Source organism: Halichoeres trimaculatus, unplaced genomic scaffold, assembly GCF_033239565.1.
Source record: "Halichoeres trimaculatus isolate MK-OKI-2021-1 unplaced genomic scaffold, fHalTri1.1 fHalTri1_scaffold_20, whole genome shotgun sequence".
Lineage (NCBI taxonomy): Eukaryota > Metazoa > Chordata > Actinopteri > Labriformes > Labridae > Halichoeres > Halichoeres trimaculatus.
The window spans coordinates 2,064,279-2,092,254 of record NW_027437198.1 but is presented as its reverse complement, the minus strand read 5'-3'; the positions used below and the strand labels follow the sequence as shown (position 1 = coordinate 2,092,254).

The window sequence follows — 27,976 nt, the reverse complement described above, 5'->3', positions numbered from 1 at the left end:
GTTACTGATTGTGCTTGAAGCCGAAACGTTGACTTGTCAGGTTTTGAAAACCAAATGTGGCATTGAAAGCACACTCAACTGAAAAACACGACATAACGTCAAGCTGGAATGAAAAACACGGACATGAAAAGATGTATAATTTCATATCTATTACATTTGTAAATTATATATATATATATATATATATATATATATATATATATATATATATATATATATATATATATATATATATATATATATATATATATATATATAATTTTATTTTATTTTGGCGGTTCAGAAACTTTACGTCACTTTGGAAATGCTATACGGCAGTGTTTGACAGGCGGGGATTTGTAAACAGTTAGCTTTGAGCTGCTGCTGCTGTCAGGGCTCGTTTTTTTTTTGCTCTCTGTGGGATTTGTGAACTTATTTACTTGACCTCTTCAGTCCTTGTTTGTGCTCTGATCTGCGGTAGGGTCAGTTAGCCGGTGACCTCTCTGTAAGCCCTCTACCAACGTGTTTGGACAGTAGTTTCAGGGACTTAACATGCTAACGGAGTTGGGGGACAGCAGCTCAAGTGCTGCCTGGACCGGAGACTTTAGGTGAGCCAGGTATGCTGGCCCTACCTCTGTGGAGAACTCTGCTTCGACCAGGACTTCAGCGGCTCGGAATCCAGCGGAGGCTTGTGTGTGTTAGTCCGGACCCAGAGCATGCGGCAGACATGAACCGGAGCCGGGCTCAGATCCAGAGGGTCCTCTGTGTGGCTGAGAAGAACGACGTGGCCAAAGGCATCTCAGAGATCTTGTCTAACGGCAGGTTCAGAAGGGTCAGTGAGGGTCCCCACACACATACAGTACAGACCAGCTGACAGATCAGACCGCGTGTGCTCAAACATCAGACAGAGCGAAACAGCTGCATTTAACTTTGTACTCCAACACGTAGATACCCAGATTATGACCAGGCTGTCACCCCGAATCCTCTCGGTTTATTACTCTGACGGCATATAACTCATTGTTAGAAGGTAGTCAAACCTTTCAGGAACTACTCAGATGCCCAAATCAACATACAGACCAGCGATCTTACATTAAAACTTCTGATCCCCTCGTTTTTTTTACTTACATGGTCCCAAACAGTGCGTAGTCTTCCGGTCCATAAAGGTTGGTAGGCTGCGTGAGATGTTAATAGAATAACGTTTGATGGTCAGTCGGATCCAGGTAAACATGCTGCTTGAAACTTTAGAGACAATCACCAGTTTCCTTTTGATACTGATTATTTTACATTCTGTTTTAGAGGGAAGGGATGTCAAAGTTCAATAAAATATACGAGTATGAGTATCATCTCTTTGATCAGGTAAGAGAACAGAGTGGAATGTTAAATATATTTACGCACCTGTTCTGTTTGTGTCTGTGTTTGATTTGTTTTCCTCTGCCCATGCTTTAATCCCCTGCAGAACGTGACGGTCACCATGACGTCAGTCTCTGGACATCTTCTGGGTCTGGAGTTTACAGCATCATTCAAGAAATGGTAGGTTTATAAAAGATCTGTCTTTTTAAAGTTCACTATCATGCAATCATATGTCTGCATGCTTAAATCTTTTATCTCCAGGCACAGCTGCAACCCTGTGCTACTGTTTGATGCTGTGGTAGAGAAAAGCTGTCCGGATAACATGACACCAATCAAGGTATGAAGAACCACACAAATACAGTTTTCAAATAAAAAAACGTATCAGTATAATATCCTCTCCCCCTTTTTAACCCTTTCTGTCCCCCCTGTCTCTGCAGCACACTCTGGAGAAAGAGGTAAGGCAGTGCCAAGCGTTAGTCATCTGGACTGATTGTGACCGAGAGGGAGAAAACATTGGCTTTGAAATCATTGATGTCTGCCGAGCAGGTATTAATTTATGGATTGTGTTTGTTCTTAGTTAGGGTTTGTCTTCCTTTCAAAGCTCATGAAAAGCTTTACCACAGAAAGCAGAGTGTTACATGGGCTGAGAATTGTTTGTCCTCTCTTCTTAAACAATGTTCATCAAAGTATGTAGCATTAAAATCTTTTTAATCAAACATGTGAAACAATACCAATTCCTGCCTGTGAGAAGCTGAGTGGTGGCAGCTGATGTGCCTGTGAACGTAGTCTTCACTGTGTGTTTCTGAACTTCACTTTCTTCTTTTTCAGTAAAGCCAAATTTACAAGTCTTTCGGGCAAAGTTTTCTGAGATTACCCCAAACTCTATCAGGAGAGCTTGTGAGACTCTGAGCGAGCCAGACGCCAACATAAGCGATGCTGTCGATGTCCGCCAAGAGCTGGACCTGCGAATAGGTGAGGAATTTCCCAAAAGTCAAAAACAAGTCTTAGGAGTGTTTCAAAGCTCAACAGAACGAAACTCAGGAAGTCATGATTTACCCTTGCGATGATACTTCCTGCAGGTGCATCTTTCACTCGCTTCCAGACGCTTCGCCTGCAGAAGATCTTTCCAAACTCTCTTGCCAATCAGCTGATCTCATACGGCAGCTGTCAGTTTCCCACTCTGGGTTTTGTGGTGGAGCGCTTCAAAGCCATTCAGGCCTTTATACCCGAGACTTTCTTCAAGATTAAAGGTTCAGTCCCGCAAACACACAGATGCGCCTACCTGTGCACGTTTTAAGCCGACTCTCATTATTCTTCTCTCCTCCTGTCTCTCTGTGGCTGTTTCTCTGTCTTTCTGTATTTGTGTGTCTGTGTCTCTCTGTAACTGTGTCTCTGTCTCTCTGTAACTGTCTCTCTGTATCTGTGTCTTTCTGTCTGTAACCGTACCTATCTGTATCTGTGTCTCTCTGTATCTGTGTCTTTCTGTCTCTCTGTAACCCTGTCTATCTGTATCTGTCTCTCTCTAACTGTGTCTCTATGTATCTGTGTCTCTCTTTAACTGTGTCTCTTTGTATTTGTGTGTATCTGTAACTGTGTCTTTGTGTCTTTATCTGTGTCCATCTTCATCTGTGTCTCTCTGTATCTGTGTGTTTCTGTCTCTCTGTATTTGTGTATCTTTGTGGTCCCAGTGGTGCACGAGGTGGAGGAGGACAAAGTGGAGTTCAGCTGGAAGAGAAATCGCCTCTTCCACCACACGGCGTGCCTGGTGCTTTACCAGATCTGCATGGAGGTAATTTGTCAGCTGGTGTCTGAGAGGAACAGAGAGGCAAAATGGATTCGTGCACAGTCTGGGTGTTTTGTTGAATGATGACTTAGGGCGAGTCGCTTTAGGTCATCTGAACTTAAAGTGATACTCCGGGATGGAACAAGTTGGGTCCTATCACAAGGTCTAGGGCAGAAATGACCCCTACAGCAGTGTTTTTGTGCAGCAAAAGCCCAGGGCGCACGCACCAAACACCCCCTCCCTGCTCCTCTGCCAGTTTCCTATGCACTCAGACCGGGCCAATTTTTACTTGACCAAAAACACAAATAAACACACTCCCACCGGAAAAATCTGATATCAGTCTGCATTCACGCTTTATTTAGAGAATTTTCAGCGCGTTACTTTCACACAAAAATACAGCTAAATAAGGCTCTAGTTCTCATCGTGACGTTAAACAGCGCTACCTCCGCTGCAGAGCCACAGCTGGCTACGAGGCGCTCGCCACTTAGTGTATCAGTCCACGTGCGCGGCGTGCCAGATATAAACAAACGCAGGCAGTCTGCCAGGACGAAGAGAGAGAGAGAGTTTTTGTGTGAAAGTAACGCACTGAAAATTCTCTGAATAAAGCGTGAATGCAGACCCATATCAGATTTTTTTCGGTGGGAGTCCGTTTATTTGTGTTTTTTGGTCAAGTAAAAATTGGCCCCGTCTGAGTGCATAGGAAACCGGCAGAGGAGCAGGGAGGGGGTGTTTGGTGCGTGCGCCCTGGGCTTCTGCTGCACAAAAACACTGCTGTAGGGGTAATTTCTGCCCTAAACCTTGTGATAGGACCCAACTTGTTTCATCCCGGAGTATCACTTTAAGGCTGGCACACAGTACAGGATTCTTCAAACCTTCACACATTTAGAGAGCACACACTCAATGATAACAAAAGACACAAGATTTCTCTCCTCTGATCTTAGAGTATGTGGTGTGCACTCCAGAGGACACCACTCACTAATCGATTTTTCAGCAAAGTACCAGCTTCTTCACGCTCAATATTCCAAATCTCAGGTAGTAAAACGTGACTTCGGTGTAAACAAACATGATGGACAGACGGGAAAAAGCAATGATGGTTGTTTTCGGCCTCTAAAATTTTGAAAAAATCAACACACAAAAAGAAAAAAGATTCAGGAAGAAGTCATGGAGACAGTGGGGACATGGGCTGTATGAACAACACTGCGAGTTGGTAGTGTGTAAAGCTGTCAAAAGTATTACAGATAGATTTCCTACTTCTTCAATGGTCAGTCAGCTGAGTCAGCTATTATTGACTGATTAGCTTTGCTATGGTAAACGTAACGTTACACGCTGTACCTGCTCTGCTCCTCTCAGACGAGTCCCATGCACTACAGGATTTCTAGTAAGGCTGAACAATTAATAGAATTGAAACTGACATCGCAATTTAGTAGAGCGCATAGAAAGGGTAGAAAAAAAAGCTTCATGTACACAGACCTGGAGGAGATATGGTAACTTGCTCTCAATCCCAATAGTAAGACCAACAGATCATTTTATTTTATCATAACATGAATGCCTGGCCTACAGGAAAGAGTTGATTAAACATTGATCCTTTGTCCTTTCATATCCTTTATATACGTAGGAGAATTTATTGCTTGTGTTTAGTGAATAATCGAGAAGATTACCCCCCCCCCCAAAAAAAAAATAAATAAAATAAAATAAATAAAATAAAATGAAATAAAATAAAATAAAATAAAATAAAAAATTGCATGTTCCATTGCAATTGCAATATTAGTAAAAAAAAAATCGCAGTTAGATTACTTTTTCCAAATCATTCAGCCCTACTTTCTATTTGCAAATATTAAACATGTTCATTACCTACGATCTCTCAATCGGGGGCCTTTAAAGCAACTCTGACCAGAAAAAAATCCATCTTGTCGCACACCACAGGAAAATCACACACAATGTCATTTGCAGACATCTGACAATTGAGCCTTTGCTGGCTTTAATTATGAGCAGGAGATTGGGGCAAAAACCTGCCCCATTATCCTGTACTGTGTACCTGCCTCTAACATGACTTCTGAGCTGAGATCTGCAGGTCTGATGCTGAGTCTTTCTGTGCTGTTTAAAAAGACATGAACATACTTAACAATAAAATTAGTCTGTTTCAACATTTCATCAGTTGTCTTTGCTCTTAAAATGATTGTTAAACCCTTAGATGCTGGAAATATGAACAGTTCACTCAGCTTCCTGCAGGGTGCCCATCCTTATTAAGTCTGAAGTTTGACTTGCTGTTTGGTTCTGTCTTACTTTCTGGAGCCCGGTAAGGAGGTCTGGCTGAGAGTGCTCCTTCGTCAGGATGTTCACAGCTGACGTTTGATTATCACTTGGCTTGTTTTTAGTGTTTCCCACACAGAGAGGATGTGACTGTCAGAGCCAAACTCAGGTCAGATGAACATGAAACTGGAAGTTTCTCAACATCAGAGCTCAGCCAGCAAGCACTGCTTCTAAGCTTTCCTCTCCTCCTCCCTGAGTTAGTAAAAAACAAGCCCCACATCAGGATTCAAATCCTGACACAGTCTTTAGCTTCAGGACTAACAGGCTGGTGTTAACACAGAAAGATTGGCATACACAAACACACACACACACACACACACAACTGTGAATACATTGCTGAACTCCAGCATTTTGGTTCTGATCACATAGATATGATGGATTTCATAGAAATGCAGAAATATTCTGATGGTTGATGCTGCCCACGTGGGGGAGCAGAGTGGACAGCGTGTAGGTGTGTGTAACTTCTCTAACCTCCAGAACACACACGCACACACACACACACACACACACACACACATTAATGTGAATGTGTTGTATAAACTGGGCTCTGGTCGTGTGGAAAGGAACACATGAAAATGTCTTTTCATTCATTTCCAGGATCCCATGGCAACAGTCACCTCAGTAACAAGCAAACCCAAAAGCAAGTGGAGACCGCTGCCCCTGGACACCGTGGTGAGATAGCGAGTCCAAGAAACAAGCTTAGTCACTTGCTGCATCCTGTTAAGACCTGCACAGACCCACACAGAACCTGCAGAGACCTGCACATACCTTTTCAGACTGGCTCAGACCTTCTCAGACCTGAAGACACCTGCACAGACATGCTCAGACCTGCACAGACCTGCACATAACTGCACATAACTTCTGAGACACAATAAGACCTGCTCCTACCTACATAAACCTGTTAGGACCTGCCCAGACTTGCACAGACCTGCACATAACTTCTGAGACATGCTAAGACCTGCACAGACCTGCTCCAACCTACATAGACCTGCTTAGGCTTGCTCAGACCTGCACAGACCCAGGCAGACCTGTTTAGACCTGCTCAGACTTGCACAGACCTGCACAGACCTGCACATAACTTCTGAGACATGCAAAGACCTGCACAGAGCTGTTCCAACCTACATAGACCTGCTCAGACCTGCACAGACCTGCACATAACTTCTGAGACATGCAAAGACCTGCACAGAGCTGTTCCAACCTACATAGACCTGCTCAGACCTGCACAGACCTGCACATAACTTCTGAGACATGCCTAGACCTGCACAGCAGACCTGCACTCCAACCTTCAAAGACTTGCTTAGGCTTGCTCAGACCTGCGCTGACCCAACAGACCTGCACAGATCTGCTCAGACCTGCAAAGATCTGCATTCCCTCACATACCTTTTCAGACATGCTTAGTCCACTCAGACCTGCACTGATCTGATTAGACCTGCAAAGATCTGCACAGACCCACACAGACCGGCTCAGACCTGCACCGACCTGCTTAGACCCACGCAGACCTGTTCAGACCTGCACAGAGCACCATAACTTTTACCCGTCATTGTGTCCCCGAGTTAAAACAAACCTGCCTCTCTGTCTGTGTCTCTCTGTTTGTCTTTCTCCCTGCCTGTCTCTCTTACTGTCTATCTCTCTGTTTGTTTCTCCATCTGTCTGTCTCTGTCTGTCTCGCTCTCTGTCTTTCTCTGTCTGTGTCTCTCTGTCTTTCTCTGTCTATCTCTCTGTCTGTGTCTCTCTTTTAGGAGCTGGAGAAACTTGCTTCCAGGAAGCTTAGAATAAACGCCAAAGAGACCATGAAGATTGCCGAGAAGCTCTACACACAAGGGTAGGTCTCTGATGGCCCAGTTCTCTGATGGCCCAGTTCTCTGATGGCCCAGGTCTCTGACAGCCCAGGACTCTGACGGCCCAGGTCTCTGAAGGCCCAGGTCTCTGACGGCCCAGGTCTCTGAAGGCCCAGGTCTCTAAAAGCCCAGGTCTCTGACAGCCCTGGTCTCTGACGGCCCAGGTCTCTGACAGCCCAGGTCTCTGACGGCCCAGGTGTCTGACTGCCCAGGTGTCTGACGGCCCAAGCCTGTAATGGCTCGGAACGCCACCTTAGACTTCCCTTCACAGGGCTGGGTTTTGCAAAGAACCTCACGATTTGATTCGATTTCAATTCTTTAGGTCACGATTCTATTCGATATTGATTTAATTGCTTTGATTATCGATTTACATGCCTCATGTGAGCATATGCGGTGTGTAGGGCTGCAACGATTAGTCAACATAATCGACTATGTCGACGATTAAAAATTCATCAACGCAAATTTTCATAGTCAACGCATCGTATTATTGTTTTTATTGTCATTGTCACATGGTGAAATCAAATACCAGGGGGTAATACTCATTTGTAACTTCAATTCACAGCATGAGGTGCTGTGTTATTGGATACTTTTATGGGAAAAGATCACTAAGTTCATACGTGAGGAATATTGTTGAGGCAAAATCTCCACTCTCAGAGAGCGCTGTGCGCTGACGGAGGCTCTGCATCTCCAGCTTGGACAGCCTGACAGCTTCCGGAGTTTAGCGTCTGATAACGTGATTCAGAGAGTCTCCTTTACTCTCTGTTACAGACAGGTTTTCAGGATCTGAGTCACAAACTAGTGTCAAAACTCCCCGAACTTTTTAAAAGAGAGGACATTTATCTGATGGAGCTCTCACTCTCTAGCTCACACTGCATGGGTGACACTCAGCGGGGAGGAGGAGGGGTGGAGTGCGCATGAGCGAAATAGCGCATGTAGAGAAACGGAACAAAAGGCGTTGTCATGGAGAGCTGGGAGAGAGTCAGGCGGGGTCATACAGAGAGCAAAGCCCCAATAAGCAAATAAACATTAGAAAACAAGCCCAAAGTCACTAATAATCAGTCTGTCCAACACTGCGTACAACAACTTCATTTCCCTTTTACCTGCTTCATTCATTTTGAGATTTATATATTTTTCTGTATAGTACTTATATTTCTTATGTCATCGTGAATGAAATAAAGACAAACAAACAAACATGACACAGGGCTGACCAATCAGAGGTGAGCACCTAACTCTGGGTAAATGCAGTGAAAATGCAACACACAGGTTAAATTATAAAGGTCTGCACATTTTAAAGGCCAAATTAGGTTGAAACACAAAATAACCATGATTAATCAACTAATTGAAAAGATAATCGATAGATTAGTGGACCTGAAAAATAATTGTTAGTTGCAGCCCTATTGCACTGTAAGAGTAAACCATATATATTTATTTATATTATATATATTATTTTTTATAACTTTATTCTATATTTTGCATTTTGCTGTGCAAAACAGTGTTGTTTAATAAACTCTGTTATGAGAGAGATCATTTTTGCATTTATATGGGATACATTATGGTTTTGAAATACTTGAACAACAGAAAAATAATCGTTAGACTAATCGTCCAATTAATCATTAGATTAGTCTACTAATCGATAAAATAATTGCCCAATTAATCGTTTAAAAAATAATCATTTACCCTTAGCCCTGTGTGATCCCTGTCTGATTTGTTCCTAGCTCTTCACAAGGGGAAAAGTGTGTACTTCAGTTTCAGTTTCTCTTCTCTCTGTGTGCTGCTCTCTCCGCCCCTCAATCCCCATCTGGGCTTTCTTCCATGTCTGTGTTCACTGAGCATGACTTCTGCTCCAGAATGACTCCAAAGTTGCTTTAAATGCGGCCTGGCTGCTCAGACTGCGGTCCATTATAAAAAATCTGATATGTATTAGGGATGGGCATTTCAAGCAAAACAACAATTTGATATTCACCTGTAACTATTCAAAGATTATTCTCTTACCCCCTCCCTGCAAGCCGCTGCTGTCCAGCCACATACACATAACATTACACTTTGACGAAGATGGAGAGGGTTGTTATGCTCTGCATGTCAATCACCAAAACTTATTTCTTCGGGTGCCAAAGCCGAACTCTGACTGTTGATCTGCAGACAGCGCTGTACTTTCCGCCACATGCCTTGCTCTCACATGGCTGTGCATAGTTGTTGATGACTTGTGAGATGCTAGTCCAACCTTGCAGAGTTTTCACTGCACCTCATTTTTATTTATTTTTTCGAAGGAGTTCTTGCTCTTCGTAGTCTATATTGGAACGTCTCCTTGTTCTTGTTTTGGCTGTAAATCCACCACCTTGTTGACTTCTGGTCTGGCTCCATTCAATATGTCAGTTTGTTGCCGTGTTCAAGTTAAATACCATCTGGTTTGGACACGGTTTGTTTTATTTTGAAAGTCATTGCCAGTGGCGTTTTCTACCGGAGGCCAAGGGAAGCCATGCTTCCTCTCTTTTTTTAGACTGTAGCTGTGATTTAATGAAAATATTCCTTTTTAACAGTTTCGATACTTCTTCTGTGTTTTGTCACCGCCATCTCCTCCTTATTTCTCTCCTCTAGTTATTGAGCATTTTACAATGTGTAAAACAGCGCCCTCGTAAATGTTCTGTGGCGAATGCGTGGTGAAAATACGATACTGCACGTTGCTGTCCGCAAGGAAGCCAAGCTGAGTTGGCATCCCTTGGTGAAAAAAAACAAGAATGATTGACCAATCAGATGAGGCCGTGGTCATGACACTGCTCATCTGTGATTGACCAAGACTGTGCCAAGGGAAGCCACCCCGTCTTTGGCCTCAAACCAATCAAATAACAGTATCGTCATCCTCGAGCCACAGAATGAAATCAGGGAGGTTAGCACATTAGCAGTGTTCATGAAGCGGCCGGTTGTGTGTTTAAGTGGGCGGTTGAATTAATTAATACGATGTTTAAGCTAAGTCAAGAGGACAATGTACGTGTGTGAATGAGTGAGTGAGGGTGGGAGAGCTAAAGGGCGTGTGTCGGTGTTTGAAGTAAGTAAAACGAGCGCTCTCTGGGCACTCTAACAGGTCCGTTACATGAAATAGCGATACAAACTGCAACAAAGCCTTTTATGTACCCCACTCCCTAAAAAAAATACAGATAACAGGCTTTGTCTCACTTGGCTTCCTCAAAAAAAATCTCCACGCCACGCCACTGGTCATTGCCCATCCCCAATAGGAATCCAATTCAGTCCCACATTTGAAAGTGGCCTGAATCTGATTTGAAAGTGTCAAATTCAAAGTGACCTGTGTTGTTCAGACAGTCAGAGCCGATACGGGTAGCCAATAAATCATATTCAGGTCACTTGATTTGTAGCATGAACAGAGCCGAAGCCCTCCCTGAAAGGGTTTGAGGCTCCCCACCCTGCAGCAGAGCAGATGGAGTTTTGTGTGTGGCTGAGGTCTTTCTCAGAACTGATCCATGATGGTTATGTGGACTGGTACCAGCTCACCATCATCCTCCTGTGACCCTCCTTAGGTTTATCAGCTACCCCCGCACAGAGACCAACATCTTCCCCCAGAACCTGCCCCTGGGCCCCCTGGTAGAGCAGCAGACACAGAGCCCAGTCTGGGGGATGTTTGCTCAGCGGGTTCTGGACCAGCCTGGAGGTCCAAATCCACGACAGGGCAAGAAGTCTGACCAAGCCCATCCCCCCATACACCCCACCAAGTACAGCGGCTCCCTGCAGGTAGGAGGGGTAAACCGGGACTTACCCCAGTTCTTTTGATGAGATGACACAAAAAACATCTGATCAGGACCAAACCCAGAAAGGAGCACACATGTGTCTGACCATCATGGTTCTACATTCCTGCTCTGACCAACCTAACACAAACCTCCTGAAGATCTCTCCCCCTCTCTGCTCTCAGGGGAACGAAGGTCGGGTGTACGAGTTCATAGTCAGGCATTTCCTGGCGTGTGTATCCCAGGATGCTCAGGGGCAGGAAACCGTGGTGGACATTGACATCGCCCAGGAGAAGTTCTCCACCTCAGGACTCATGATCACCGCCAGAAACTACCTGGACATTTACCCGTACGACAGGTGGAGCACCAAGGTGAGACTCAGACACTCACTGAGCGGCCAGCTGAGTGTGTGTAAGATAATAACCCTCCTGTGTTGGTGTGTGTGTGTGTGTGTGTGTGTGTGTGTGTGTGTGTGTGTGTGTGTTAGCTTATCCCAGTGTATGAGCAGGGCTCCCAGTTCCAGCCGTCTGCTATCGAGATGACAGACGGACAGACCAGTCCTCCACAGCTGCTTACTGAAGCTGACCTCATATCACTGATGGAGAAGCATGGCATTGGTACACGCACACACACACACACGTACATGTTGCTGGAATAAATAAGCTGTGTATTCTTTCATTGCCTGTTTGTGTAATGAGGTCAGATTCACCTGTGCGCATTAGTTTGTTTGATCACGCTACAGTAACTCTGGATCTCCACTGTAACTGTAAACCAAAAGAATTTAGATGTCGGTGCTTGGATCCATTACTGCTGGCAGATAGGAACTTTTGCAAATATGCCACTGATTCGATTAACTTTTTCTGTGAAACTAACAAAAACGATGAACCCCCTCATTACTGTGAGAAACTCTGAAGGCCTTCATTAGAGGCAGAATTATCTCATATACATCTCATGTAAACAAACAGCGTAAAGCTCATCATAAGAACTTGAAAAATACATTGCAAGTCTTGACGCTCTACTGTCTCCTTCTCAGACACCTGACCTGTACAGAAAAAGATTAGGACTGCAAACTGAGCTTGACCTTCTTCTTACTACAGAAGCCGTACGTCTCCTTCTCCGGTCCCGGGGATCGCTGTATGAACGAGGCGATATGGCTGGTTGTCTCCTGGCCCACCAACTAAAAGCCAGAACAGCTTCCAATCAGATCACTCAGATAGAAGACGAGTCTGGCTCCTTAACATCTGATCCAGAGAAGATTAATGACATATTTAAATGATTTTACTCCAAATTATATTCCTCAGAAACCTCATGTTATGTCAGTCAATTAAACACTTTCTTTAATAAATTAACATTACCAAACGTTTCACCTAACGACAATCAGTTGTTAGAAACTCTCTTAAAAATCTCTGAAATTAAAGAAGCCATTTGCTCAATGCACAGTGGCAAATCCCTTATCTCTTCTTCACTCTGCAGCTGTTTGGTTTCAATACTAGTTTCACTTCCTGAATAAAACTTCTCTATTCCTCCCCCTGTGCAACTGTGTGTACAAATTCACAGCGTTCAAGTCCATTCCCTCTATTTCGTGGCACTAGACAAGGCTGTCCGCTCTCTCTGCTGTTGTTCGCCCTTGCCATCAAACCACTGTCGGTAGCTTTAAAGTCAGCTGCATAGTTTAAAGGAATCATAAGGGGGAGGCGGAACATTGCGTCTCGCTCTACGCAGACAATCTCCTTCTCTGTGTCCGTGACCCCTTGACAAGTATCCCTCCTATCCTTTCTCTCTTGAGTATTTTTGGTGGTATTTCAGGTTATCAACTAAATATTTCAAAAAGTGAATGTTTTCCCATTAATCAACCTGCCATAAATATGAATCCATTTTAAAATATCCACCACAGGATTTAAATACCTAGGTGTTATGATTGCACATACTATTCGTACAATCCGAGAAAAAATTTGAATCACTCCAACGGCGGGGTCAGGTCAGATCTTCAGAAATGGAACTGTTTACCGCTGTCCTTGGCAGAAGGATACAGACTGCAAAAATAAATGTGCCACCCAGATACTTGTATTTATTTCAATGTCTCCCCGTATATCAGAATCAGAATCAGAATCATCTTTATTGGCCAAGTATTTTCAAGAATACAAGGAACTTGACTCCGGTTTAAACTGCACTCTCTCAGTACAAACGTGGATAGAATTAACAAGAGTAGAAAAATAGAGTTTAAGTAGTAGAAAAAGAATAATAATTATTACAATATTAAATAAAGAACTCTGCACAGAGTAAATACAAAATATATACACAATTTAAGTTAGGGAAGAATATCTGTCCAAGTCCTTTTTAAAATCTATTAGTAATATTATTTCCTCTTTCATATGGGCTGGTAAGCGTGCAAGAACAAGTAAAACTTTACTCCAGAGGAGCAGATTGATGGGAGGGCTTGGACTACCTAATTTCCTCAGCTACTGCTGGGCAGCTAATGTCCATAAAATCATACTTTGGTTTATCTCTCTTCAGTACAGCTGGTGCCGTTTAAAGGTAGACTCCTGCTCGTCTTCTCTCCCTTCTCTTGTTTGTAGCCCCCTTCCTCTCTCACCCTCTAATTTCACATCTAATTCTGTCGTGATTAATACACTCAAAATATGGTCACATTTTAGACAGCACTTTGGGTGGCATTCTCTTTCCAAAGCAACGATCTGCAACAACTTCTTCTTCATACCAACCAGAATTGACTCAAGATATACATCTATAGAGAGGAACAGCCTTTGCTGTCTAGGTGATTTGTACATTAACAACATCTTTGCTAGTTTTGACCATCTATGTTCTGCATTTAATTTAAATAACTCAGATTTTTTTTTTATATATTTTCAACTCCGTGATTTTGCCAGGACACATTTAACAGAATTCCCCCAGGCTCCAAATCCCAGTTGTATTGATCTAGTACTCAAGGCAGGGACATTAACTGAGGGTCAGGTTTCTTTTCTTTATAACCTCCTGTTTACAGCGATGAGTCAGTAGTAAATTAGATCAAAGCTGATTGGGAAATCAAACTGCAAATCAACATCTCCGAAGATTTCTGGGTGAAGGCTCTTAGGGCCGTTAACTCTTCTTCTAGCTGTAGCTAGGATGTCTCTCATTCAGAGTGCTTCATAGACTTCACCACAGCAAACATTAACTTCCCAGAATATTTCCAGATACAGTTGATGAAACTTGCAGCAGATGTTCCCCGACTCCATGAATCCTGGCCCACATGTTCTGGTCCTGTGAAGTTAGCCAATTTCTGGCAGTCCTTTTTTAAATCCATCTCCAATATTTTAGGGTTAAGTATTGATCCATCCGCTCATATAGCTATTTTTGGTAGGTCTCCTGACAATCTTGCCACCTCAGCCATCCAAGACAATGTCATTGCTTTTACTTCATTAAAAGCCCATAGGAAAATCCTTTTGTGGAAATCATCTCAACCCCCCCTCCTTTAAAGCATGGGTATGCACAATATTCTATTTTTTCTGATATTAGAGAAAATAAAATTTCCTATAAGAGGGTGCTCTAATTGTTTTTTGATTCACTGGAGACCTCTGCTTCAGTACTTTGAGAGACTATCACCTCACAAGGTCAAATAAAAGTACACCATTACCTGCCAATGCCAACAATCTCCTCTCGTGCGGATTGGTGCGGTGTCTGCAGTAATGCGGACTCTGCACAGGTCTGTCGTGGTGAAGAGGGAGCGTCGCCTTCAGGCTCAGCTTTCTGTTTACCGGTCGATCTCCGTTCCCACCCTCACCTATGGTCATGAGCTTTGGGTAGTGACTGAAAAAACAAGATCGCGGGTACAAGCGGCCAAAATGAGTTTCCTCCGTAGGGTGGCTGGGCTCTCCCTTAGAGATAGGGTGAGAAGCTCGGCTATCCGGGAGGAGCTCGGAGTAGAGCCGCTGCTCCTCCACGTTGTTAGGAGCCAGATGAGGTGGCTCGGGCATCTGATGAGGATGCCTCCCAGACGCCTCCCTGGTGAGGTGTTCAGGGCACGTCCCACTGGGAGGAGACCCCGGGGCAGACCCAGGACACGCTGGAGAGACGACATGTCTCGGCTGGCCAGGGAACATCTTGGGATCCCCCTGGAAGAGCTGTACGAAGTGGCTAGGGAGAAGGAAGTCTGGGCTTCCCTGCTTAGGCTGCTGCCCCCGGGACCCGACCCCGGGTCTTCTAAACAGAAGAAGATGGAAGGATGGCAAACTGTCCGGCAAAACTATTTATACGTGTCTTTTTGAAAAAGAGAACATTTACTACACTTCTTTATACATTATAATGTAAACTTGCTTTAATAAAAATAATTGACAAAAAAAAAAGAATCACCTGTGCGTGTTTTCCAGGTACGGATGCGACTCATGCTGAGCACATCGAGACCATAAAGAGTCGGATGTATGTGGGTCTGACAGCTGACCAGAGGTTTCTACCTGGAGAGCTTGGCATGGGACTGGTAGAGGGTATGCCCACTGTGACCTCTGTTTTTATAGCCTGCAGTCACTGATTCTGCATGTGTGTGTGTGTGTGTGTGTGTGTGTGTGTGTGTGTGTGTGTGTGTGTGTGTGTGTGTGTGTGTGTCTGCTTATACTTATGTGTATGTGTGTGTGTGTGTGTTTAGGCTATAACTCCATGGGCTATGAAATGTCTAAACCTGACTTGCGAGCTGAGCTTGAAGCTGATCTGAAGCTGGTGTCAGATGGCAGGAGGGACAAACACAGCGTGCTGCAGCAGTACATCCAGAAATACAAAACCATCTTCATCGAGTCAGCCAAGAAGGCCAAAAGGTGAGCTGAATGTTATCAAACTAAATGCTCACCTACTGAATGCTGTTTTATTAATCTGTTTTTATTTTTTTTAACTTGTCTTGTCCAGCATCGCAACAACAGAATTATGGTCTGGCTGCCGTATTGTGCAGAACAAATCTACTTTTCCAAAGGGGGCCATTTGTGTTAAAGGCTACCCTTGAGTATTAAAAAAATGATACTCTTTATTTATGTTTTGTAGTGTATTTTTTTTCCAGTGTATTTCCAAGTTTGAAGATTACGGCTTGACCAGAACAAGGTGATATCAGAAAAGAAACAGTAACAAAGGGAAAGAGTGTAAAGCTGCGTTTCCACCAAGCAGTACGGGTCGGTTCAGTACGGTTTGGGACTGTTTGGGACAGTTAAGTCTCACCCCGTTTGCGTTTCCACCGCAAGCCGTACCCCCTTGTGGTAGGCGGCGCGTAAGCCTGATGCCGAAAGTTACAGCTAGTAAACAATAGCGCGACGCCGTAGCAGCTTACCCCGCTATTAAATCCAACAAAGAAGAAAACCCGACACAGTAAACAAAGAGCATGGATGGAAGACTTGCAGCATTTCGTCCTCTCTGTGATTGTCATGTAACTCTCTGTTACAAAGTGCAATTAAGCTTCGTTTCAGAGAAGTCTGTGAGCCGCCAGGAGAAATGCAGCCGCTGTCGGGGTAAGTGACAATTGTTTTGACCAATCAACCGTCTGCAGTGTGTTGCTCCACCTCCCGAGAGCGGATCGGTTCAGTCTGGCACCCATACAAAAGGGTCCCAAAAAAGTGGGACGGGATGAGTCAGTGGAAACGCCGCTAAAAGCGCACCGTACCGAGACGAACCGACCCGGACTGCTTGGTGGAAACGCGGCTTAAGAGAGAAGAGACTAGACAGACAAGGAGAGAAAGAGACGACAAAACAACAGTAGAGAGCAACCACAACAACTGAGCAAATGATTACAGACAAGGGAACCAAACAACCAGCTGTTGGGCCTAAAAAAAGAGACAGTATGCTGAGGTCTTTGACATTATAATCACAAGGAGCACCTGTGGAGAAATGAAATGGAGAGATCATGAGCAACAGTGAGCACATCAACGGCAATTGTAGAAATGTTTGTATGTAACATATATAATAATACACAGGTGCATACCTACACATGTTGCACGAGTGAGAGAGCAGATTACTGGGGGTTAGTTTTGATTCGTGTTAAGTGATCATGCCCAGGATTTATCATGCAGGTGTGGCCCCGCCGCCTCCGGAGGGCCCACCAGCACCAGAGGGGGCCAGGGGAGGCAGGAGGCAGACCCCCAACACTGCGGGGTGAGGGCCCGGGGGGGCTGAGGCCCGAGGCCCACAGGCCTCGCTAGACACCGGGCCCCCTGATCAAATGCAGGGGGCAGGACCCGGGCCCCCTGAACCCAAGGGCCATCCACCCCCCCAAGGGGAAGCGCCTGGCCAGGCACCCGGGGGGACGGACCCGGCCCAGGCAGCCCCCCCAACCCGAGTCAGTACCCGCCCACGGCGAGATTCTGTAGACCATGGAGATCCTTTCCCCAAGACCCAACGTCTCCCGAACATGACCCCCCAGCCCAACCCACCACTATCCCCCTCCCATCTGTACCCCAGGTCACCAACCCTCCCCAGTAACCCTAGTTCTCAACAGCCCTTACACCCCCTTGGCGTAGGCCAGAGGACACCAAGCCCCCGACAGTCACACACACTCACACACAACATACAAACACACGTACATGTCACTCTATCCACCTGCTGAGTGTTGATCAACTGAATGTTTACCTGTTGAAAGTTCACCTACTGGATGTTCACCTGCTGGAGGGTGTGTACTTGGTGGATGTTTCCTATAAGCAAAGGCTTAGTCTCTGTCTGTGGTCTCTATTCTAAAACCTTTTTATGTGGTCTCTGTCTGTGGTCTCTTTATTTGATCTTTGTCTGTGATCTCTGTCTGTGATCATTGTCTGCAGTCTTTGTCTTTGATCTTTGTCTGTGGTCTCTGTCCATGGTCTCTGTCTGTTGTCTTTGTCTGTGATTTAAGGGCGCGGTCACACTGGCCATCCAAACCGTGCGGTGCTTAAGCATGATTGCCCCACCGCAGTGCTGTTCCCCGCTGGAGAGTACGACCAGCAGTCACACTACTGTAATATGAACCAGACTTTAGCGGGTATCACACACAAGCATGGCCCGTCTAAGTCATTGTGAAGCATCTGTTTACAGAAAGCGCAATCTCATCAGAGTCAGCACAATGGGGCAAAGAGCACTGCTACAACTTTAGAGACTTTTAGACTGATGGTAAGTTGTTTTTTTCCCAACTGTTATGTGCCACTAATGTTTTGTTTCTGTTTCTTATCTTGAGGCCACCTTGGACCTCCATGCCTGCTTCGCTCCTGATCCCTGGCACCTGTGAGCTGGCTTCAAAAGTCTCTGCTTGGCTTCTCCCACTCTCTCTCACACTGCAGCCAGGATCAGCAGCAAGGCAGCAGCTGCTCTGAATCTTTTCTGGTCTTTTCCTTCATCTTTTTGTAATAAGTGATTGTTGAAACTTCATCTAATGTCTCCTATGTTGCCTCCCCTGAGCCAGGGTCCTGATACCGAAACAGCCCGGTAACACCCCCACTTTGTTTAAAATGATTATCAAGAGGTGTGCTTGCGGTGATCATACGTCATGGATCACCTGCCCTGTTCGCGTGCTTGTGCTCGTGCATGAAGTAAACCATGCTGAATCCCACCATGCTGCAGCCCACTTCTTCAAAGCGTGCCAAAACAGAAAAGATAATTGTGCTCAAGCACACCACGGTTGCTGTCACACTGGCCATTCCAAACGTGCTTTGGGACTGAAGCAGGCTTAAGCACAGCACGGTTTGCCAGTGTCCACGTCCTCAGTCGTTGTCTTTGTCTGCAGTCTCTGTCTTTGATCTTTGTTTGTGGTCTCTGTCTTTGATCTCAGTCGGTAGTATCTGTCTCTGTTCTCTGCCTGTGGTCTTAGGTTGGATGAGGCCCTGGTCCCGTACCTGGGAGCAGCTCAGCAGATCCCTGAGGCAGAGCAGCAAGAAGTGGAGTTCCCTCTGCCTGTCAGGAAGTGTCCTCAATGTGGGCAGGGCATGGTTCTGAAGAAGAAGAGGGAGGGTAACAGGTCAGATCAGTCTCACTATTTTTTAACTAGGTATTTTATGATTTTTTTTCAGCATTACCACGGAGAGAACAACACGAATAACAACAAAACCTAGGACAGTCCGAACAAAAGACACCCCTGTCCTATTCCCCCTTCCCCAAATACAGTCATCAAAAAACAAACATTTTGCCAGGAAGTCAATAAATGAATAAACAAAAAAAATAGTAGTAAATTTTGTATATATATACATATATATATATATATATATATATATATATATATATATATATATATATATATATATATATACATATATATATATATATATATATATATATATATATATATATATATATATATATATAGAGAGAGAGAGAGAGAGAGAGAGAGAGAGAGAGAGAGAGAGAGAGAGGGAGAGGATGGAGGAGATTCATTTTTAGAGCAATGGGACATCCTCTCCTCCGGAGCATCACATGGAGCAACGTGTTTCATTGATGGCGGCATCAGCTGTTGACCTCTGGATTAACTGTCAGTCAGCTCTAACAGCTGTTTGTGTGTTTGCATGTGCGCTGAAACAACTGTGATAAAAAATAATCAGTAACAGAGCACTATATGTTCCTTTAACCTGTTTAACAAACACGTTACAGTGAAGAAAACCTGCTCTCTGTTTATTCTGTGTGCTGTTTAGAAGCTTGAGGATCACTTTACCAGTACAATGCGTAATTGTTATATTATTTATGAATTATTTAGCCTTTATCTAGATTATGAACTCTGAAACTTATTAATGTAACCAAGTTTATTGTGTTTCAGGAAGATATTTTGTATTAGATTTCAGTATTAATCCTCCATTATATTGATTTGATGATGGATGTGTTCAGTGTTGTGTGCTTTAAACTCACAACAAACTCTTTATTACCAGATTTATGATTAGTTTCTGAACGATCCTCTGTGCCTGTCCTCAGCTCGTCTTTTCTCTCATTAAACTCTGTTGTGTTTGTTTAGTTTCATGTAGAGGAAGTCTGAGCCGCTGCAGCGACCAATCAGAGAGTGATATTCCATATGAGGGCGTGTCTGTCAGTGAAAGGACTTCCCCAAAGCCAGCTCTCGTGTTTCCTTGATCATAGCTCCTTCGATCAGTCTCCTCCATCCTCTCTCCTCTTAGCACAATTATCCTTTGGGACAGTCTTCAAAATGGCGACTGAGAAAGTACTTCCAGTGCCGCGGAGGAGATAGTACGCAGGAGGCACGAAATTAACGCATTGAGATGCACCAAAGATGATCGACTCAACTCTACTTCGGTGGAGATCTCCCAAAAGCGACTTTTGGTCAAGACATTTATAGCAGTATCTACAGGCCTGGCATGCTTGCTACGGCGTTTTCAGTCCCTCAGCGTTTCCGTGTCAACGCAGATTTTTTTCACTGCATTTTAATGTTTTTAGATGAAACGTCGTGCAAACGGGGCCTAAGATATATGGAGGAGGAATAGATTCTCAGGATAATCTTATTCCAAGGTGCATTGGTAAAAATTTCCTCCAGGTCTTTTTCCCATTTATCTTTTAAGCTGTCCAAGCTAGAGGTATAGACAAAAGATCAAACTCTGTCTGCAGCTCCATTCTCTTTTTGATTGTACATGGGGACAGGGAATGACTGTGAAGCATTTCTAATTCTAGTATCTTGTCTGTTAGTTTCATGAGGTGTTCAGTGTCTACCTTCCTTTTGTGTGCGCAATAAGGGATTATCTGGCCTCTTAAATAAGCCTTCAATTAATCCCATATTATAGGTGGTGACATGCCAGGGGTCAGAATCAGAATTACTTTATTGATCCCCAAAAGGAAATTAAATTTCAGTTTCATCCCTTCCAAGAAACACAAAGGACAACAACATAGGGTGGACAGGAGCAGGAGAACTGATTAATTTCCAGGAACAGTCTAATTTCAGATGATGAGAAAGTGACAAACTTGTCATCAGACAAAAGCAAAGAGTTGAATCTCCATGGACAATGGGTAGACCGTGCGTTAGGGATGACCAATTGCATAGTTAGAGGACAGTGATCTGAGAATACTATAACACCATAATAACAGCTTTTAGCCAGGTGTAGAATTATTTTATCAAGAAAAAAAAACAATCTTTTCACGAATAAGTCTGGTGAACTGGAGAAAAATAAGAATTTGCTGTCAGAGTGGGAAAACAAAACCACCATAAGTCAATCACACTTTGTGTCTTAAAAAAACCCTCAATAAAAAGCAAAGATTTGGGCGGGGATTCCCTTGTTCAATGATCCAGTCTGTCTGCTCTCACTCTGTCTGCTCTCTGTTTGCTCTCTGTCTGCTCCCTTTCTGCTCTCTGTCTGCTCTCACTCTGTCTGATTTCACTCTGTCTGCTCTCTGTCTGCTCTCTGTCTTTCTGTCTGATCCCTGTCTACTCCCTATATGTCCATCTCTGTCTGCTCTCTTTCTTTGTGCTCTCTGTCTGCTCTCTGTCTGCTCTCACTCTGCTCTCACTCTGTCTGATTTCACTCTGTCTGCTCTCTGTCTGCTCTCTGTCTTTCTGTCTGATCCCTGTCTACTCCCTATATGTCCATCTCTGTCTGCTCTCTTTCTTTGTGCTCTCTGTCTGCTCTCTGTCTGCTCTCTATCTGTCTGTCTCTGTCCGTCTGCTCTATGTTTTCCTCTTTTTCTGTCTTCTCTTTGTCTGCTCTCTGTCTCTCTCTGCCTCTCTCTGCCTGCTCTCTGTCTGCTCTCTGTCTGCTCTCTGTCTGCTCTCTGCCTTCTCTCTCTGTCTGCTCTCAGTCTGTCTTCTCTCTCTGTCTGCTATCTGTCTGCTCTCTCTGTCTGACAGCTCTCAGTCTGCCCCCTGTCTGCCCAGTCTGTCTGCTCCCTGTTTGCGCTTTGTCTGCCCTCTGTCTGCCATCTGTCTTTGTGCTCTGTGTCTACTCTCTGTCTGATCCCTATCTGTTGGCTCTTTGGCTGCTTTTTGGTTGTCTGCTCTCTGTCTGCTCTCTGTCTGCTACCTGTCTTTTACCTATCTGTCTGTCTACCTATCTGTATGGCTGCTCTTCGTCAGCTCTTTGTCTGTCTTCTCTTTGTCTCCCTATCCGTCTGTTCTTTGTCTGACTGCTGTCTCTCTGCTCTATGTGTCTGCTCCCTATCTCACTGTCTGCTCTCTCTCTCTGTCTGCTCCTTGTCTGCTCTCTGTCTTTCTGCTCCCTGTCTGCTCCCTATATGTCTCTCTCTCTGTCTATCTGCCCTCTGCCTGCTCTCTGTCTGCTTTTTGGCTGTTCTTCTTTGTCTGCTCTCTGTCTGCCCTCTGTCTCCTCTCTGTCTGTCTGCTCTCTGTCTGCTTTCTGTCTGTCTATTTTTAGACTGCTACCCATCTCTCTGTCTCTGTCTGTCTGCTCTTATTTTGCCCTCTGTCTGGGTGCTCCCCGCCTGCTGATTGTCAGTCTGCTCCCTATTTATCTGCTTTCTGTCTGCTTTTTGGCTGTCTGCATTCTGTCTGCTTCTTGTCTGTCTTCCGTCTGCTCTCTGTCTGTATGCTTTCTGCCTGACTGCTGTCTGTGTGCCACCTATCTGTCTGTCTGCTATTTATGTCTGCTCTCTGTCTGCCCTCTGTCAGCTATCTGTCTGTCAGCTCTCTGTCTGCTCTCTGTCTGCTCCCTATCTGCTCCATATCTGCTCCCTATTCATCTCTCTTTCTGTCTGCTCTCTATCTGTCTGTCTGTCTGTCTCTGTATGCTTTCTCTGTCTGCTCTCTCTGTCTCTCTGCTCTCTGTCTGCTCAGTCTGTCTGCTCAGTCTGTCTGCTCTCTGTCTGCTCTCTGCCTTCTCTCTCTGTCTGCTCTCAGTCTGTCTGCTCTCTGTCTGCTGATTTTCATTCTGCCCTCTGTCTGTCTGCTCTCTGCATGTTCACCGTCTGTCTGCTCTCTGTCGTTCTGATCTCTGTCTTTTTGCTCTCTGCCTGTTAACAGTAAGTTCCTGACCTGTGTAGGGTACCCCTCCTGTAAGACGGCCGTCTGGTTTCCTGACACGGTGCTAGAGGTCAGCAGAGATGACAGCGTGTGTCCCTCCTGTCAGCCGTTTCCTATTAACATGTAAGAGAACCGATTACACCTGACCCATTGAAGTACACGACATTATGTTGTCGACAGGTGGTGCCACACTCAAACTAACCACAAGTTCTCCTGAAGAATCACTGCTGCAGTTACAGCTCACTGCCACGGATGGTGCTTAAGAGCAGCTGAGTCCTACATTTCTGACTTTGTGGTTTTGTCCAAAATCACCCACTCATTCCTTCCTCCCGACTCACTATATTAGTGAATAAGATGTAGTGGACTATATAGTCCACTCAATCAGCTAAATTAAAACAACATTTTGGACACAACTCACTCAATCACCAGCCGCTGGCGGTGACGTAATTATTCTTTGTGGGGGATTTACAGTTATAATTTTCCACAAAAACTATAAAAAGGCATTCATTTTAGTTGTAAATAATATCATACTTAGCTTATTTTATGCAACATATTTTCACGCTGCAACTTATGCTGTGTTTGAGAATTACAAGGTCTAGTGAATGCGACACCCGCGATTGACGGTTCAGTGGCCAGCTTCTGGGTTGTTTGTTTCTCTGCTCGGAGTTACGAGCGGAGTCACTTGTCTGAGAGTTAAACAGAGAGCTAAGTGTTATTATCTGAGTTTAAACACACACATAAACACACATAAACACAAACTCTGAGTTTAAACACACACACACACTCTCCTTTTTTTCACCGTCTGTGTTAAAAATACTTGTCTGCCATCCTCCAGCTTGTCTCACACGCTTTAGAAGAAACATCACACACAAACACACATTTCAACAAACTCAATCACACTGTAGAAAACACACACAAACTTGAACACACAGGTGTAATCTTTAGTGGTCACTTTACAGGGTATATGCTGAAATCCTGAGGTTAAATTCAATACCTTTTTAAGACTTTTTTCAAAAACCTTTCAAAAAGTCTTAAGACTTTACTGCGACTTTAAGCTGCTGTTAGCAACCAATCTTTGATGATTGTAGTTTTCATTTTAACATAAATTAGATACGCTGAGAAGGAATAAAGCTTGAAAGTATAAATGAAACTAAAGGCAGATTAATTGACATTCCCATTACCACAACAAGTAACAATTATTTAAGGCCAACTTGCATAAAATACATACAGATGACTACTAAACTACTGTACGAACTGTTGTCACATTAGCCTACAGATATGTTGGGCTGCTAGCGATACATATAGCCCACGCCTCGCAAAATTACAACTTTGTTTGTTGTCACATCTCAAACAATTGCGCTACGTAACTGTATTGATAAATACCTTATCTCATCGCGTAGTATCCAGTAAAAAGGTGATTTTAACAAAGAAAATTTGTTTCAAAACAACTGAGATCAGGGGAAGCCTTCTCTAAATCATAAGAATCCAAAATCCCAGGTCATCAAAAGTCTGAGAAATTTCCTCAGGAGGCTGGAGAAACTCTTATTATCTAGCGTGAAATATTTTGAGACGCTAATGCTTTTTTCCAGATCCTCACGCTGGTCTGTGATGAGTGTGACAAGCAAAATAATCATCCAATCACCAGGTGTGGTTATTTTTGACCCTGAAAACATTTTCGAACCACATGGACTATTTCTGTGGCGGATATATGGAATTGTCTGTCTGGCATGTCAGATTAGTTTTTAACAGTTGCAAGGAAGAAAATAAATATTCATGGATACTTTTGGAGTCAAAGCTTGAATACCAATAAAATTTAATACCTCATAACAAAAGGACTAAGACTTTTTAATACTTTTTAAGGGCCTTAATTTTCCCACAATTGATTTATCAACTTTTAATACTTTTTAAGACCCGGCGGACACCCTGCTTTAGCCAATCTGAACTCACAGGTTAAATCATGTGTCTTCTCTCTGTGCTCACTCAGACACACAGACACACTTTAACACACACAGACTACAGTGTGTGTGTGTTTTCAGAAGTATCAGAAACTTGTCTGAGTTATTGTTTACACTTGTAGGCGTTAACCCCTCAAGCACGTGCTACAGCTTGCTCCAAATATAGGCCACCAGCATCCAGGAGCATCTGTTACCATGACAACCAATCTGGAGCTCTCTCTCTATTTTAATTAAACTCACCCTGCAGAGAGAAGCTGTTCACAGCCAAGGTGTGCAGTATCCAACACAATGTTCAATCCAGCTTAATACACTCTCTCACACACACATACACACAAATACACACACTCACACACACTCACACACAAACACACACACACACACACACACACACACACACACACACACACACACACACACACACACACACACATACACACACACACACACACACACACCGAGCTGGTTTGAGGTTTGATCACTTTGACAGAAAGCTTAAAATCTAACTGCTTTTTAACGTTTCCTGATTAATGTTCCTCTCAAATCATCCTGGAGCAGAAAAACATCCTTTATTTTTCACACACACTTTAAGTTTCCGACTGAGGTCAGAGCCACAACCTCAGCAGCTCACAGACTGTACTCTCAAATAGGAACAAGGAGGTCCAGTTTTGACCACCAGGGGATGCCACATTCAGCACTCAGGGGAAGTTCCTCACATGCCATTAGAACACAGGACTGAAGGCCAGAACATGCAGATAAACGACAGGAGGGCTGCTGGGAACAGTTAGAGGCGCCGTTCAGAGTCTGTTACTGTAGTGATCCTAATCCAGGAGCACGTCTGAAAGGTTCAGTTAAAACAGCACACCCTAAAGGCAGCTGACCCTCTGTGTCTATCTGAACACTCCTTTCTGTATCACTGTCTCAGGCTGAAGTTTAAGTTCAGGAGGGGCAGCCTTCCTCCCATGATGCCCCTGGAGTTCGTTGGCTGTATTGGAGGGTGTGACGAGATGCTCAGAGAGGTGCTTGACCTGAAATACCTCAGAGGAGGAGGAGGAGGAGGAGGAGGAGGAGGAGGAGGAGCAGGAGGAGACGATCACTTTCCCCACACCACACAGCCCACCAGACCAAAACCACCCAGAGTGTCAAACTTAAATCCTCAGGCTTCTTTCCCTTCTGCCCCTGTCTGGAACCAACAGCCGGGGGCACCCCCTGTGGGCAGAGGCATCAGCACAGACGCCAACAGTGAGGTCATCGTGTGTAACTGTGGGCAGGATGCGCTCCTCCTCACTGTACGCAAAGACGGTCCAAACCAAGGGCGCCAGTTCTACAAGTGCAACGCCAACAGCTGTACCTTCTTCCTGTGGGCAGATCAGCCAAGCCAGCAGGGTGCGCCACAGAGCTGGGGCCCTCCACTGCAGGCACTGCAGCCTCCAAGGTCCTCTCTGGGGTCCTGGGACAACCGTAGAGGAAGGGGAGCAGGCAGAGCACTGCAGGAGAATGATGGAGGACAGACGATGTGTAACTGTAACGAGGCAGCAGTGACACGCACCGTGCAAAAAGACGGACCCAATAAAGGACGCACTTTCCACACCTGTGGGAGGCCCAGAGAGCAGCAGTGTGGCTTCTTCCAGTGGGCTGATCAGAGCACAACACCACAAGGCAAGACATACACACACACACACTCACAAACATTCAGAAACACACACACACACACACACACACACACACACACACACACACACACACACACATACACATACACACACACACACACACACATACACATTTACAAATTAAATCACAAACTCTCACAAACACACATTCAGAAAAACACACATGCACTCACACAACTAAAAGGGTCTGGTGAGGGTTTGTTTAGGGTCTGTTGAGGGTCTGGTGAGGGTCTGACTGAGAAACACGAACACACACAAGCAAATTGAAACAGATACCTGCTCTGTTTACACTGAAGGACAGATTGTCTCAAAAATCAGAACAGAGAGAGAGAAAGTATTCTCCATGATGAAAAAAAAACTGTCACGACTCACACACTCTGAGGCCTTGAGCTGTTTAGCTGCTGACGCTCTGAACACAAAAACAGGTTGTGATGAAGTGCCCTCTAAACGCCTGCTCCTCTCTGTGCTCTGTGCACTCTGTTTCAGGTGTGTCTGCTGGCTTCACTGCTTTCAGTGGTTCTAGAGACAAAGCCAAGAGAGGGAGGAAGATGACGGGCGACACCTCCTCCAGCAGACCTCCAGCTGCGAAAAAAGCTCGGACCTGTGGCATCTGCAGCATGCCGGGTCACACACGTGTCACCTGCCCTCAGAGGTAACACTGCAGTCAGACTTCAGGCCGATTAATAAGGTCTAAAGAGGGGTCAGGAGCCGCTAACAAAAGCTCCTCCTGGAGAACATGAATCTCAGAGACCCTGAAGCTGTGAAACAAACTGAGGCAGAGCTAGTGTTCACAGAGACCCTGATTTTAAAGCAGACTTTTATTTTCTCGGTCCAGAAACTGGATCTTCACTTCCTGTCACCTCTCAGCTCTGGTGACATGAGGATCATTACACAGATACAGCACGGGGGAAATGAGTATCCATTCTTTGTTTTGAAGCTTCATTAAAACAATCCTGACTGTTTTCAGAAGGATCAGAACCGTCACTTAGCTTAGCATGACTTACCATCAGTGACTAACAGTTAAAGGACTAAATCAGTCTCCCAGGAGACTTTCTAACAGACTCATATATGTCAGGGTTTCACCAGAACCAAAGAGAGACCATAACAAACTGCTTGTGTCTCTATCTGTAACTGTCTTCCTTCTGTCTGTGTCTGTCTGTCTTTGTCTGTGCCTCTTTCTGTCTCTGCCTGTCCTCTGTGTCTGTCCGTCTCTGCCTGCCCTCTGTCTATGTCTGTCTGTTTCTATCTGTCCTCTGGCTTTATCTGTCCGCATCTGCCTATCCTCTGTCTATCCTATCTGTACATGTCTCTTTCTGTCTCTGTCTGTACCTGTCGATTTGTGTTACCATGTGCCTCTAGCAGAGCTCAGAAATCTGTCCTGTGGGATCCTGTCCTGTCTGATGAAGGATGCCCCTCTTTCAGTGTATTAGCAAACTGATGGTTTTATTTTCTTATCCCTGAATAAAG

The 27,976-nt window shown here is 44.6% G+C and overlaps 1 protein-coding gene across 1 annotated transcript; it reads left to right on the top strand.

Annotated features, from left to right (window-relative positions):
* Positions 1-302: 302 nt before the first annotated feature.
* top3a (DNA topoisomerase III alpha) lies at positions 303-27,976 on the top strand. Its single transcript, XM_074695822.1, has 19 exons — positions 303-811; positions 1,276-1,335; positions 1,436-1,509; positions 1,591-1,666; positions 1,767-1,875; positions 2,158-2,301; positions 2,409-2,579; positions 3,018-3,118; positions 6,020-6,094; positions 7,162-7,244; positions 10,791-11,001; positions 11,180-11,365; positions 11,482-11,611; positions 15,359-15,472; positions 15,631-15,796; positions 18,793-18,939; positions 22,885-23,007; positions 25,762-26,495; positions 26,996-27,976. Exons 1-19 carry the CDS (start codon positions 599-601, stop codon positions 27,163-27,165), a joined length of 3,087 nt encoding a protein of 1,028 aa, XP_074551923.1. The 5' UTR covers positions 303-598; the 3' UTR covers positions 27,166-27,976.

Bases quoted from the DNA above. Each gene is read 5' to 3' on its own strand.
- top3a (XM_074695822.1), top strand. From the start codon at position 599: ATGCTGGCCCTACCTCTGTGGAGAACTCTGCTTCGACCAGGACTTCAG. The intron at 11,002-11,179 runs GTAGGAGGGGTA...CTCTGCTCTCAG, and splicing joins AGTACAGCGGCTCCCTGCAG to GGGAACGAAGGTCGGGTGTA. The intron at 18,940-22,884 runs GTCAGATCAGTC...GCCTGTTAACAG, and splicing joins AAGAAGAGGGAGGGTAACAG to TAAGTTCCTGACCTGTGTAG.